Consider the following 15,623-nt stretch of genomic DNA (forward strand, 5'->3'; position numbering starts at 1 on the left):
GACAGTCTACCAATTTAAATGTCAAACTCAAGAAACCACTCTCTCACAGAAACACATAGGTTTAATATAATGTTTCACTTAATGTATATCAAACCCATGATAAAACAAGTTAATGCACAGTATTAGGCATTTTAGATGCTTCATGTTATTAGTGTTTTAACTGAAAAGGGGGTGTGTCGAGATGGCTCAGTGTACAAAGCACTTGCCAGGAGACATCAGGAAAGGATGTTGGATCTGCAATACCTACAAAAGTTCCACATAGGTGTAATAACTTGTCTATAATCCCAGTGTCTGAAAGGTAGAGACAGGAAATCCATGGAGTAACCAGGCTAAATCTAATTAAAACTGGCTAAATCTGCAAGATCATGGTTTAAGTGAAAGACCTGGGTTCTGTAAATAAGGTGGAAGATGATGGAGAACAAAATTTGACATCAGCCGCTAGCCTTGACATACACTGGTACACATGTATTTGCATACAAAAGTGTTCCCACATGCATATGAATACATATACACACTTGAACATAGATATACATATGCAAAAAGAAACTACAAGCAATATGATTACTCATGAAATAAAATGTTTAAAGGTCTCAACTTTTCTTTTTCAGTTAATTTCACAGTAGAGTAATTATAATTCTACTAGTTTAACATATATGTTAAAAAGTCATCTCATAATGCTTTCCTCATTTTAATATCTCACATCATCAGACATTTTTCAAAACTAAGAAATTAATGTTGGTTCAGTATACTGAACCAGACATTATTTGGATTATTTGATATTTTTGGAAGCAAATCACTAGGACTGTATGAGGGAGCAGGATGGTAGAAATTTAACTCCACCTCCTGCAGGGAGAGTGCTTATAACTCTTATGCTAATTTTCACCTACATAGGAAATTTGGGCACCTATTTAGTTTTCACATTTTCTATTTCTGCCTTTGTCAACTCATATTCACTATTTTTAATTTTGGATTTTAGTCCAAATCTTCTGTTATCATTGTTGTGGCTTGTTCCAATTTGGGAATCTCTTTAGGAAATTCTCCCTTTATAATTCTGTATATTCCTGTAATTATTCCACCTATATTCTTACAGAAATCTCATGTCTACACTGTCTGAAAGGAAATAAATTAAACTCACTGAGTTCATTGAATTTCACAATATATATGATTATGAAGACTACTTTTCTATTCCTCATTTAATGTTTTTGTAAATGTACTTCCTATCATCTGATTACTTCAGTAAATTAATTTGACATATGAGGCTTTATTAAAACCCACTCACTGTGGAGACTATGAGAATTCATAGAATAGAAAAAAATAAGCTATCAAGCCATCTGTCAGTGAAATCTTGGTACTTAAAAGGATGCGCCTTCTCTTGACACTTGTACATCTCTCCCACTTCTCATATGCTGCTCTGAATTTGACAGCTGCATGGGTGATTGGATCCTTCACCTGTGAAATTCAAATTCAAATGCTTAATATGTCATTTTTAGCTAAAATAATATAGAGTAATGGAAAGGCTATCTATATTTATACATGCATATATTTGTACATTGTTGGCTTATCTTGCTACCAATGCACAAATGAAGCCTCAATGTGTCACATGCATTTGAGAGAGGACTCACAGCTTTAATATTTAAAGCTATATAAAAATCTAAATTTCAGTTATCCATTAGTGTTGTTTCATTTTTCTATGAAGGATCTTTCAATAAAGTCAAGATCAAATTTATCATCATATGCTATCTACTTTTTGTTTTATTTTGAAGGTTTATTTATCTTTATTTTCATTTGTGTGGGTGTTTTGCCTGTATGTATGTCTGTGTATCATGTGCAGGCATCATAACCAAGGAAGCAGGAAAAGGGTGTCATATCCCCTGAGACTGGAATTACAAATTGTGAGTGCTCTGAATTGAACCTGGGTCCCCTGATAGAAAATTCAGTGCTGCTAACCACTGAGTCATCTCACCATCCCTCTACTTAAATACATTCTGTGTATGTAACTTTTATATAAATACATAAAGAAATTTTATGTAGCTCAGAATTCTAGCTCTAAGAGTCTTTTCATCTTTGCCATACATAGAAAATGATCTCTTAATTATGTCAATGAACAATCAAATACCACAAGCAAATAACAAATCAAGTACAGCACTTGTTATAGAGTGGACCCTTGATATTTTTCTACCTTCCTTCTTCAAAAGCAGATGCTTACAAGGTTTTATTATGCAAAGAAAATTACGTAATTTTATTTTTAATGTGCATTAATAATTTATGGTTCAAATTACAATTGATTAGCCTTCATATTTTACCATCTCTCAATTTAAATGAATATTTAGTAATTTTTCTTGCATATGAGGACATTTTTTAAATCTTTTTTATTAAGAATTTTTTTTTACTCATTTTCCATACCAATCAAAGGTTTCCATCTTCCCTCCTTCCACTCCTCCAGCCTCCCCCACCCAATTCACCCCCCATTCCCTCCTACAAGAAGGTAAAGCCTCCCATGGGGAGGTACATTTAGTAAAGGCAAGTCCAAGCCCCTCTCCCTGACTCAAGGCTGTGTGAGGTGTCCCATCATAGGTAGTGGTTCCCCAAAAGCCTGCTCATGCACCAGAGATGGATTGTGATTCTACTGCCAGAGGGTTCCTTAAGCAGATCAACTGTCTTGCTATGCAGAGGGCCTAGTCCAGTCCAATGCAGGCTCCACAGCTGTTGATCTAAATTTCATGAGTTCCCACCAGTTTGGTTTGGTTATCTCTGTAGGTTTCCCCATCATGATCTTGATGCCCCTTGCTCATAGAATTCCTCTTCTCTTTCTTCAACTGGACTCCTGGAGCTCGGTCTGGTGCTTGGCTGTGGATCTCTGCATCTGCTTCCATCAGTTACTGGAGAAAGGCTCTATGATGACAGTTATGGTATTCACCAATCTTATTACTGGGGTAAGCCAGTTCAAGCACCCTCTCCACTATTGCTAGTAGTCTAAGCTAGGGTCATCCTTGTGGATTCATGGGAACTTCAATAGCTCCAGGTTTCTCTCTATCCCCATGATGTCTTCCTCTACCATGGTATCTCTTTCATTGCTCTCCTACTCCATCCCTTTTCCAGCTTGACCATCCTGTTCCCTTATGTTTTCATCCCCCATCTCCTACCCTCCATTGCCCACCCCTCAACCCAGTTTGCTCATGGAGATCTCATCTATTGCCCCTACCAGGGTGATCCATGCATCCCTCTTTGTGTCTTCCTAGTTAGTTAGCTTCTCTGGAGCTGTGGGTTGTAGTCTGGTTATGCTTTGCTTTACATCTAGTATTCACTTATGAGTGAGTACATACCATGTTTGTCCTTCTGAGTCTGGGCTACCTCATTCAGGATGATATTTTCTAGTTCTATCCATTTGCCTGTATATAGGGCACTTTTCAGAAATGCTTATGTTCATAAGAGTGCATATGTGTGTTTAGAGGTTAATGAAAAATATGCATGTGTGTATTCAGGTGTGTGTGCATATATATACATTTATATGAGGTCAGCCTTGGCTGCTCCTCAGGAGACATGCATCTTGTTAATAAGTCCTTGTCTTTCACTGGCATGGAGTTCTGGCTGGCCAGTCAGCACCAGGGATTAACCTATCTCTATCTCCCTAGCACTGGAATTATAAGGGTGTACCTCTAAGCCTGGCTTTTTTTTTTCCTTACATAGGTTCAGGGAATCTAACTCAGGTCTCAAATTACTGACTGTACCTCAATTCAGTATTTTTATTTAATAGTTCATGAAACACCAGTGTAATTTCTCATAAGGTTAAGTCACATTGAAAATTTTATGTTTATTTTGCAATCCTTCCAGATATGAAGATAAAATCTCATGATCATCATCTCTATTGCATGAGGATCAGGGCTTTTTCTACCTCTATATCCACTTTTTCCTTAAGAGCATATCAATCCCTTGTGGATAGTTTATTGTCTAAACTCTTGAAGCTGTTATTTTAGATAGAGAAGAGGAAATAAAACATGAAATGACATGTCTTGATCCTTTTCCAAAACCATGAGTACATTTCTGGAGGGTCTGATGGAGGTGTGTCTGTGCTGCTCAGTGGAGGGTCTGATGGAGGAGTGTCTGATAGTTATGATAAACAGCGCTGGTGGTAGTACTGGTTACTGGCAGAAAAGTCATGGGCCACGGCCACTATTACCAGAGTTACAAAGAGCTTTATTAGAAAGAAGTAGGGTGCCGGGCGGTGCCGGGCGGTGGTGGCGCACGCCTTTAATCCCAGCACTCTGGAGGCAGAGCCAGGCGGATCTCTGTGAGTTCGAGGCCAGCCTGGACTACCAAGTGAGTCCCAGGAAAGGCGCAAAACTACACAGAGAAACCCTGTCTCGAAAAACAAAAACAAAAAAGAAAGAAGTAGGGTATAGGAGGGAGGAGAGCCAGGCCTGGAGAGAAAGAAAGATGGCGGGAGCAGAGCCGAGAGAAGGAACAGAAAGAGAGCAGAGAGAGAGAGGGTGGGGATCCACATCTGGCTTTTTTAAGGCAAGTACGTAGTCACCAGTGCCAGTTGATGACATAAGGACGAAAGACCCTATGCTGTGCATGTGCGGGAGTGAGAGCAGGATCCTAACAGTGTCTGCATGCTCAGTGGAGGGTCTGATGGAGGAGTGTCTGTGATGTTTAGCTCAGACATACTTTGCTTTCTTAAGATCCATCACTTTCTGACATTATCTCCTACCTTGGTCACATTTTCATTTGCTGCTGCACATGGAATATGACAGAAGCACTATGCTGGGCAAAATAAATTCATGGTTGTTGATCTAGAATCTCTGGTTGCATTCACTGTCTCTCTCCAGAAGCCCATAGGCTTCTGGGTCAGGAATCACTAACATGAGTGCTGGTCAGAGTCAAGAGGATATAAATTGACAGAAAGTTATTTTAATTTGATAATATCAGTGTGCTTGAAAGGTCAGTAGTTTTTCCACGGGTATATAAACTTACTGAGAACAATGTTAAACGGTGTGAAAATGCAGAAACAATCACAATAACACCCATTTTGCCCAAATGCACTTGTTGTATTACTTCTTGAACTTTGTGAATATGTAAGCATTTATACAAAGCATATAACTATTTTCCTTGAAATATTTTTAGATCATTGAAGATGTTAAATATCCTGATACATGCCAATGGCTGTGCAACTTACTGCCAGTGATATTATTTAAACATTATAGCAAAAATTATTTTCCAGACAAGTTAAGATAAATATTTTCAGTTATTCAATTTTCAATAAGTACATAAATAATTAAATATTTAAAAATAGAACACTTGGCTCATGAGATAGCTCTGTAGGTAAATGAACGTGTCACCAGGCCTAATGAATTGATTCAGTCCCTGGTGATAGAGGGACTGAACTCATGTGTTAGAGATCCAATGTTTGTAAATTGTCCTGTGATTTTCACAGGTATGCCATGCCACACATCTACTTCTGTCTCTGCTCTCTCTCTCTCTCTCTCTCTCTCTCTCTCTCTCTCTCTCTCTCTCTCTCTTACACACACACACACACACACACACACACACACACACACCACACATACAATCAATAAAATGGAAATAAAAACAACCTTTGCAAGACTATGTTTTCTAGGTACAACAGGGATGCTACCCCTCTAGATGAAGGGCAATTGAAGTCCTGAGAGTGAGAATTAGTCATCTCCATACATGAACACCCCCAAAAATTAACTGATCCCAACTGGTCAGCCCTACAAAACATACATGCAACACTAAACAGACCCAGAAAGCTATATTTTTGTTTACATACACCCCCCCAACACACACACACACACACACACACACACACACACACACAGAGACAGAACGTTTATAAAGCAATAATAGTTATAGAGGCCATGAATTTGCATGATTTTGAAAGGAGGTGATGGAGATGTGGGTGAAGTTTCAAAGAGGAGAGGGAAGGGAGAATATGATGTAATTACATTTTAATTAAGTCAAATATACATATAAAAGTGGCTTTTGAGTTTGAGACAATAATCTCTTTGTGATTAAATTTGCAAAGTATTACAATATTTAATTTGATATGTTATAATTAAATTCAAATATTTCAATGATTCCTCTCTGTGCCTTTTTGTCTATAGGCAACATGGAAAGAAATGGCAAGCCTCAGACCAGTCCACTCACCTTCACAACTTTGATAATGCACTTAGATCAACTTCAGTTTGGATCACTTAGTGCATATAATGGCTTTTCTCTGTCTAAACACAAATTTTCATTGGAGATAAAGAAATATTCTTTAAGTATTGGTAAAGCCATTATTTTAGATATTTAAAAAAGATATTTATACTATATTCACAATGTTCAATATTAAATCTTATTTTAATTATTTTCCTTGGCTTACACAAAAGAATACTAATAATTCTTATGAATCCATATAGTTTGGGTTTGATTTCACAATTTTTGTTATAATAAAACTGACACTGAGATTTGTAAATATTTATTCCTTCTGACATCATGCGATTTATACTTAATTCAGTGTTTTTTTTAATACAAATCTCCAATACATATTATTTTCTAGAGGTATCATTTTTCTAAGAGTTTATTCTTCAAATCCATAAAATAATTTCTGTATGCATAAATATTGGAGCTGGTGAATCTTCGTCCGGTAGATAATCAAAGAAGGAAATGATTAATACATGCTGTGGTACGAGGAGATGACAGGAAGTCTCTGGTAAAAAAGACATTACTATTAGACAAGTTGGGATGGATGGAATCATGGAGATGCAGCAATTTCAAGTTTTCTTTAAAATTACAATTTGGAGTAGAATATATTTTAAATCAAGTTTCTAAATGCAGAAACACTAAAGACTAATGAGGTAAGAAAGTTACCTCAGTTTGTTCTGTTCTGATAAGTTCAATTTATTTAAGGAATGAATGTTTAATAGTTCCAATCCTTACACATTTTAAAGTTCACTGTTATTCTGCTCTGTGTTACACTGTGGCTGGGGTTTGAAAACAGATTGACTATTTCACTTTTAGAACTATGTACTTTGATGAGGTACACTCCCACTCTTACATATCACATTTTGGTGGTGAAAACATGACCAGACTACATGGGAAAAGTAAAGATTATACAGCAGAACAGGAAGCCAGAATGAAGGTAAGGGTGAAGCTCTGTGTTAGCCAGCTTTCTGTTAATATAAAAAAGTACCCGAGATAATTAATTTAAAAGGTGAAAAGACTACTTTGCGTCACAATTTCAGAGATTTTAGGTTAAGATAAATTACTCCCTCACATTGGCCCTGTGGTGAAAATTATATCATGATAGAAGTATGTGACAGATGTGACTGGTGTTAATTGTTAACATGAGAGAATCTAGAATTACCCAGGAGATGGGCCTCCGAGCAAGACCACTGGGATCATATTGATTGTATTAATTGAGGTAGGAAGAACCATCCACAGTAGGTGGCACCATTCTCCCTCTGGGATCCTGGACTATATAAATTTAGAAAGGAAATGCATCGTTCTCTGTTTCTTCATTAGTTATTTCAAGTTCTTCCTGCCTTAACTTCCCTGTTTGATGGACTATACTTGTAAGTCAGAAAAACACAGAAGCTGTCTTAGGCAGTGTTGTATTGCTGTGAAGAGGCACAATTACCACAGCAATTCTTATAAAGGAAAACATTTAACTGGAGCTTGCTTACAGTGCCAAGGGCTTAGTCCATTATAATCATAGCAGAAAGTATGGCAGCACACAGTCAGACATGGTAGCTGCAGGCATCTAGAAGTGAGAGACACTGGGACCTGCTTAGGGTTTTGAAAACAAGGAAGTTATCAAAAAGGGGGGGGGGGTTGGGGTAAATTACCTGATAGAAAAACAGACAAAGCAGCAGACAAGAAAACTGTAAGCTCTAAGGAAAACATTTTCATGAAAAACATTGAATATCTGAGTAGTATTTTGGAATAAAAACAATATAAGGTTGTGCAACAAAGAAAAATTCAGGGCAGTAGGCAGATGCAGTTCTTACCTCCGACACTGTCACAATCCCAGCCACCAGCACCCTTTGTCTCTCAGACCATGCTTATGTCCTCAGGGCAATGGTAATGGGACACTTTGCCATCAAAGATCACATCCGAAACAGATGCATGGGAAATGGGGCTGGAAGTGTGGCAGCTGTGTATTTGACTTTCATCGTGAAGCACTCTGTGCATCTCATATTTAAGCTCCTTCATTGTTTTCACTAGGTCGCTTGGTGTATGTGATCTGGAGCCCGCTTGCTTGCTTATCACTGTTCTTTCTTCTCTAAGGAAACTGGATAAAATGAAATATAAAACTGACCGAGGTAGCTGCTGCCAGCAACTAAGTTAACCTCCTTCAGCACATCCTGGCTGTGCTGCTGGAAATCCTATGACTTGGGCCACACCAGAATTATGGGATGTAGATGCTGTTACAGCTCCTAATGTAGAAAAGAGAAGGCAAATCTGACCAGGCCTGAGTCAGTGGCCAAGTCCAATCAACTCAGCCACTGGAGCCCAGGGTCTAGGTCAGAAGAAGCTGTAATGCCCTTTCACTTGAGTGGCTCACTCCTTAAAAACCTCCCATAAGGAAATAATTTTAATCACCCCATATATACTTCTGTTTAACTTAACAAGTATTGAAAACCCATTTTTAATTTTTATAATTTTATTTTTTATAATTATTTGACTTACAAAAATAAAAGTGCTGCATGAAACATCAATATCTCTTTGTCCTTTTTCCTTGCTATGATTTGTCACTAATAAGATCTGCTTCTCTTTGTTAAAGGACCCATTGATGGTGCTTATGCATTCATTTCAGCCAATTTTAGAAAACATGTGTTTGAAATGATGGCATTCTCTTTATAAAGTGGTTTTAAGGTGATGTTAATTGATAGATTCTTATTTGCCCCAGTTCTGTATTTTATTGTAAATTAAAACATTCCTTCAATAGATGTAGCTAGTAGATACTGCCTCCTTTTATGGTACAGTTTAACAATATGTAATATTCTCACAATCCACGGAAGCATAAAAATAGCTTGCCTTTGTTATCACTTGAGAGTTTTCTAATTTATTCTTCTTATTAAATCTTTAAGAAAAAGTAAAAGAGTGAAATTTGTGAATTACCCTATATTAAAGATAACCTCGCATTCTTTGCACAGTAGAATAGTGCATTAACACATACTTGGAAATGAGGTATACAGTCTTAAGAAAGAACATTATGCAAATATTTATAAAACAATATTAACAATTAGGTAAAGTTAATGAGGACTGCAAACAAGGTTGAATAAATTCATGTTGTTGCTAATATAGGTGACGAAAAGGAGAGTGTAAATATGGAATCGTCTTTCACTTGGAGAATATGCCTTTAAATAACTTCCACCTAAAACATATTTGTCAAAGGTTATTTAAATAAAAACACGTGAATTGGGCCAATGTATTTCCTTACAGAGGTGTCTCTCAAGAACTCCAAGCACACAGTTGGATCATCAGCTGTGTTGACATATATGGAACCACTGACAAGAAGATGCGTCCTATGTGTCAATGAGTCTTTGGATGCTCACAGGCGCAGTGCATGCACAGCGCTGTTGCACCAGCTCTCGCGAGACTAGCTGTTAGGGGCGTTGCTGCTGAGCTAGTGGCCACAGGGTGCAGGCCCCACTACAGGAAAGCGTGGCTTGCGATGACTCCCATCAAGCTGCTGGTGCAGCCTACTCAGAGTCTGGATGGCCGAACGTACGCGGAGTATGAATCTGTGAACGAATGCATGGAAGGCATCTGTAAGATGTACGAGGAGCACCTGAAGCGGATGAACCCCCTTAGCCAGTCCATCACTTATGGCATCAGTCAGTTGTTTGAGTTTATCGACCGTCTGGTGGACCTCAGCTGCCTGGTGTTCCGAGAAGATACCCAGACCTACAAGCCTTACAGCCGAGAGTGGATCAAAGAGAGGATCTACGTGCTCCTCAGTCAGCAGGCACAACCAGCCGCGACATAGTGATCTGGAGGATTCCGGGACTGGGGCTGACCTGGGCCACAGGTGTGTGTGGTGGATGGTGGTCGCTATGACTCATACCTTCTTTTATCCTCATTTTGTTAGGTGTTTGATGAAATCTGGACCTCTTTTTACTCTGAAAACTCCATTGCCCTCTTCATTGATTTTTCTCCTTTAACATTTTTTTTTTTTTTATGATGCTGTAGATGGAAATGGTTCATGTTTGCTTTATTCACTATGCCAACTCTTCGAGATAGCGAGGGGGTGGTGACACTGATATATGATGTTCTCCAGATAACTCGGTGAAAATAAAGTTCTTTAGTTACAAGTTTAAAATGGGGGCCAAGGGAGTCAGGAAAGATTCGTTTAGGCACCAGATTTTAGAGGGTTCTGCTCTTAGTGACTTGACTCTATTATTTACGCTCCTGGTGAGGCAGAACAGAACAATCACCTCATAACTAACAGGAAGCAAAATGCTTAGGCAGGAATTGGGGATGCTCAAGGTGTAGTGTAGAAAGTCATGAACTCGTGACCCACACTCAGCACATAGGTCTCTTCTCAAACAGCACTAGCAGCTATGAGCCTGGAGATTTGGTTTCATATTCAGATCATAAAATGCAACGTAAGTTTATATTTTACTTTGATTCTATTTTAATAAGTATAAATTGACTCTAATAAATACATTTTTTATGTCCTTACATACATACAGATAAAATGTGGTCAACAGAGATCTATGAGTTTAATTGTCCTTATTATTTCTGGTCATATATCTAACCCTGCATTCCCTTTAGTCCACCCATCCTGACAACAGAAGGAATGTGTTGTACTTCTCAATTTGTGGCATTTTTAATTGACTGATTAACATTTGTCTCTTTTGAATCATAAACAAGATTTTGTAATAACCTTATGATTAGTGAATGACTTTTCTCTCCTACGTCTAAGTGGCCATGCAAAAGAACGTGGATGTTAAGCACATTAGAATATGACCTCTCTAGTGCTAATTAAATTAGCTAACAGTTTGAAACAAATACACAGAGAGCTTTCTGATGATTGATCTCCTGATAGCTGCACCAACTGTGATGAGCTGTTATTGCTATTATTCCCCATTTTGCAGATGGAAAAGTAAATCTCACAGAACACATGAATTGTTCAAAGTCATATCTCTAATACATTGGATAAAGACAAATTCTTCATATTTTATGTCTATTTCTCATCATTCTTTTACTGTATTCATCCATTATGTATAAATATTTTATGATTGGGCAAATAGCTGTTTTTCTATTTGTAAATAATGGTGTCAGTAGGATACTTTTAAATATAGATATGGTGCTTGAAGATATTTCATTATATAAATTATGCTGTTGGACACTGAAATGAGCTATTTAGTGATTTGCATTGGTTTCTGTACATCATCGGGTTTGTTTCCACTGATGGAATTCTGAACTCTAACTAGCATATAAATACATGTCACCTTCATTTGTGAATCATTTAAATTGATATTTGTACTTTTTAACATTTCACTTTCATTTGTTTTTGCACATATGTGTAAGCACATGCATCCCATGGTGAGCTTGTGGAGCACAGAGAACAGTTGCGGGGGTCACTTCTTCCTACCATTTTGTAGACTCCAGGGATTTAACTTGGGTCTTCAGGCTTAGCAGCAAGTGCCTTAAGTAGTTAAACTATCTCATTGCCTTCAAATTCAGATGTCAAGAGAGGATTTCATGTAGCCCAGGCTTGCCTCAGAGTTGCTTTGTAGCTACAAAGCAATGTCATCTTCTCATTACCTCCCATGTGCTGGTATTACAGGTCTCCACCCAATCCTGCCTTATGTAATACTGAGGATTGAACCCAGAGCTTTGTGCTTGGTAGTCAGACACTCTACCAACTAAGCTACATAGCCATCCCTTTAACTTATACAGACAGTACCCTTTAGAAGAAGAATAATATTTAAAATCCAGTACTTCCCACTCTATTTTTCATGTGTTATACACAACAAGATCTTGTTGTGCTTAGGAGTAAGTATAACAGGAAGCATCAAGTATAACTCAAACTAAGCAACAGCACTAAGATAGGTAGCAAGGAAATGCCTGCCAGGTAATAATTTATCATTATTTTTCCAATTCAAATTCCATATAAACAAAAGGAAAGATAGCACTTGTGAGAGCTACGATAAGAACTGTCGGGGCTGCTCCCAGGAGAAGCTGAACCGACTGCAATAACTAAGAATTAAAATAGGGCCCAGTCAAAAAAGTGCTTGACTTCAGTCTCTGGAACACTTGTAAAAAAAGCCAACCATACAGGTATATACATATAAGCACAGGAGTCTCCTTGGAGCTCATTAGCCACCAGTCATGCCTGTTTGGCAAGTTACAGGCCCAGGAGAGATTGTATTAAAGCCATGGTGCATGGTCCCTGAAAAGTAGCACCAAGTAGCATGTGTATCCACACACACATGTACCTGAATATATATGAAAATGCATGCACACAAGTACACATGCAAGATTCAATAAAAAAACACATATAAAATTGCATTTGCATGTGTAACAAGATCTAGTTTAGAGTAGCAAGGTTGCATAAATAAGAAGAGCTTTATATAAAGAAATAATAAAATAATTTAGAAAATGTTAAACCAGAGGGGAAATTTGAAGTATAATGTGGAAACTATATTTGATAAAATGTGTATCAATATATATTTCTTGTCTGATATGATTTCATGAATATATATTTATATTGTTTTATTGACCTACAGGGACCATTCGTGATCAAAGAGGCAAGAGTAAGCTGTAGAGACGAGCCATTTCCCATGGAAGGCTACAACTAACCTGCGAATTATTTTTCTTCACATGAGCTTTGAGAATATGTGTCCTTGAAATTTGTATTGTCACCTACTAATAAAATTCAAAACAAATCATAGTAAAAGAATCCCTTTAAATTGCTTTAAATTTTAGATAGGTCTATATCAACTGCATATTAGAAAAATATCCATATTACATCTTTTTATCCTTTTTTTTCTCCCAACACATATCCATTGTATGTATGTCTACCATCATTGGATTTTGTCTGCTTTGGGTGTAATTTGTCTGCAAAGGATGACTAAGCAAGGAAGCAGTAGATTCAGGGTATCCTCTTTGAGTTCCATGGGATGCTGGGAATGATTGTATGTATTGGGCTTGGCTATAAAGGTGGGAATACAGAAAGACTGAATAAAACAAAAGAAATGAGGAACCATAAACTTCCAATAAAAAACAGTCACCTTCTTACCACTACTGGCGCTGTAAGCCCCACTGTAATCCCCTTTTCATTTTACTATTATTTTATTCTAACCAGGTTAGCTCATTGTACCAATGATAAAGGCATCTGATCTAAGGGGCAACAGTGGAGGTGGGTCTACCCTTCTGATAGCCCTTCTTGCTCCTGTTTTGTTGGATGGGTTTCTTTTGTATAACCCAGATGGAGATTATGAGTAGGTCCCAAAGCTGCTTCTCCACTGTTAGTGTGTCTAGGGTTACAGCTCTCAGGCTTTGGGTATTGAGAGGTTTGAACCTTACAGGGTTCGTTGTAGACGAATTTCTAAAAGGTCTTAATAAATAAAAAACACAGAGCTGGAAATCTGGGTTAAAGCCTGAGAGAAAGATCAGAGGAATAGGACAAACCATGAGCTATTCTCACCTCACCAACTCCACAGCTTCCAAAAAGAGCTTCTTCCTGTATAATCATGTTTATGTGCCTTTTCTGTTCTAGTCTCTCATTGGCTTTCTTAGCCCTGCTACATTACTTCCTCTTTCTACCCAGCTCTGTGTCACTTCCTGTCTGTCTGTACAGACCTCCATAGTTAACTAGTTTTGGAATTTAAGGTGTGTACCACCACACTTGGCTCCTTTTCCAGCGTGGCCTCGAATAGGATTAAAGACATGTGCTGCCGTTGCCCGACTTCTTTGTGTACTTAAAATGTCTTGCTATTTCCTCTGATCTCCAGGCAAGCTTTATTTATTAAAGCACAAATAAAACATCACCACATTTCAGCACAAATAAAATATCACCATAGTTGGTGGTACAGCTCTTGTGCCCAGCATATCAGAACCCACCCTAGGTCATCTGGCCTTAGCTCCCTAGAACTCCTCTAGTAACTGGACCAAAGGTACCTCATCTTTGATCTTCACAGGCTTTGACTGTCTGTTTTTGGTTATGGCCTCTGCTTCCGGACAGAGATGCCCTGGGATGCCTTTGAAACTTTTCAGCCACCTTCTCACCACCATTTTTACTGTAAACACTGCTGTCATCCCTATTGGTGAAATTATTAAGGCCACTCCACGTAGTTAAAAGGGAGGTTTATTTTGTGGGGTAACTTACAAGTGAAGGGATAGTTTACAGGGTCTGGGAAAGGTGTAGCGCAGTCAGGCTGTGTTCTCTGGAGAACTCTGCTTGGTCTACCTCCAGCGTCCAGGCTCCAGGAACCAAAAGGGCCCACGCATCCAGATCTCCGGTCTTCAGCGTCCTCTCTCAGCCCTGCCTTGTAGGCATGACCATTACCAAGCCTCAATGGGGGTTGGAACTTCCAGGTCAAAGCTGGAATGGCTACCCTCTACACATCCCCTCTTCATTTATTATTATTATTGTTGTTGTTGTTATTGTTTTATTATTATTGTAACCAGGTTAGCTCACTGTATCAATGATAAAGTCATATAGCCAGAGATTGAGAGTGGCATGGTTGTGGCATACAAATGAAATAAAACGATTTTCACCAATTACAGCTTAGCTTCTCATTCCACCAAAATTCCTAAAGAGTTAGTACAGAGCCTGCCAGAGTGATGAATAGGATTCAAAGTTAATAAGGCACATGATCTTTATACTAAATGACCCAGGGGCAATTCACACATGCTAAGCACGTGCTTTGCCACTGACCCACACTCCTACCCCAGAGACTGGTAATTTAAATGGAAATATTTCATTAAAGCAATTAAATACTGCTAGTGCATTCATAAATAGGCACATACCTCTCTTTCGTTTTGTCTTTCGCTCTCATTCATATACAAACATAAGTGAGACAAAGATCCATGAGTTGTGAATAAAAAAGCATTTCCCTAATATAGGATGATAAAGATCTTTTGAGGTCTATATTAATGTTCTATAATCCCTGAAAGAGATATATTAAAGTATACAGGTACAAAAATATCTGGAAAACATGGCTTGATACAAGTAGATTAAATTTAATTTACAGCATAAAATAACAGTATAAGTTATCAATAAGTAAAAAATAACAGGAGGGAGGGAGGGGAAAGGGAGAGAGAAGGAGAGGGAGAGCACTCACCATAATCTTGGAAGTGTTATGCAACCAAAACCCCCGCTAATTTGAGGAAATTATATCTGTGCTTAAACCCATGTCTGCCATCACCTGCATGATTATAGGTTCATGAAGGAATACAGATTTTCCCAGTGTTTTGTAACATTTTTCCTAATGGAAATGTTCCTTTCTGAAGAAAGGAAGAATTGAGACTTACAAGCCTCTAGAAGTTCATAAAATGTACCAGACTCAGGAAGCCCAGAAAATGGGTGATTCACAAGGCCCTTTGCCCAGGATGCATCTGTTGTAAGTAACTGGAGAGAGGAGATAATTTGGTGGAGCTGA

The 15,623-nt window shown here is 38.1% G+C and overlaps 1 protein-coding gene across 1 annotated transcript; it reads left to right on the forward strand.

Annotated features, from left to right (window-relative positions):
* Window positions 1-9,598: 9,598 nt before the first annotated feature.
* LOC131912347 (enhancer of rudimentary homolog) lies at window positions 9,599-10,059 on the forward strand. The gene has a single exon (XM_059264667.1). The coding sequence runs from the start codon at window positions 9,683-9,685 to the stop codon at window positions 9,995-9,997; it is 315 nt and encodes a 104-aa protein (XP_059120650.1). The 5' UTR covers window positions 9,599-9,682; the 3' UTR covers window positions 9,998-10,059.
* The last annotated feature ends 5,564 nt before the right edge of the window (window positions 10,060-15,623 follow it).

The sequence above is a fragment of the Peromyscus eremicus genome, chromosome 6, assembly GCF_949786415.1.
Source record: "Peromyscus eremicus chromosome 6, PerEre_H2_v1, whole genome shotgun sequence".
Classification (NCBI taxonomy): Eukaryota; Metazoa; Chordata; class Mammalia; order Rodentia; family Cricetidae; genus Peromyscus; species Peromyscus eremicus.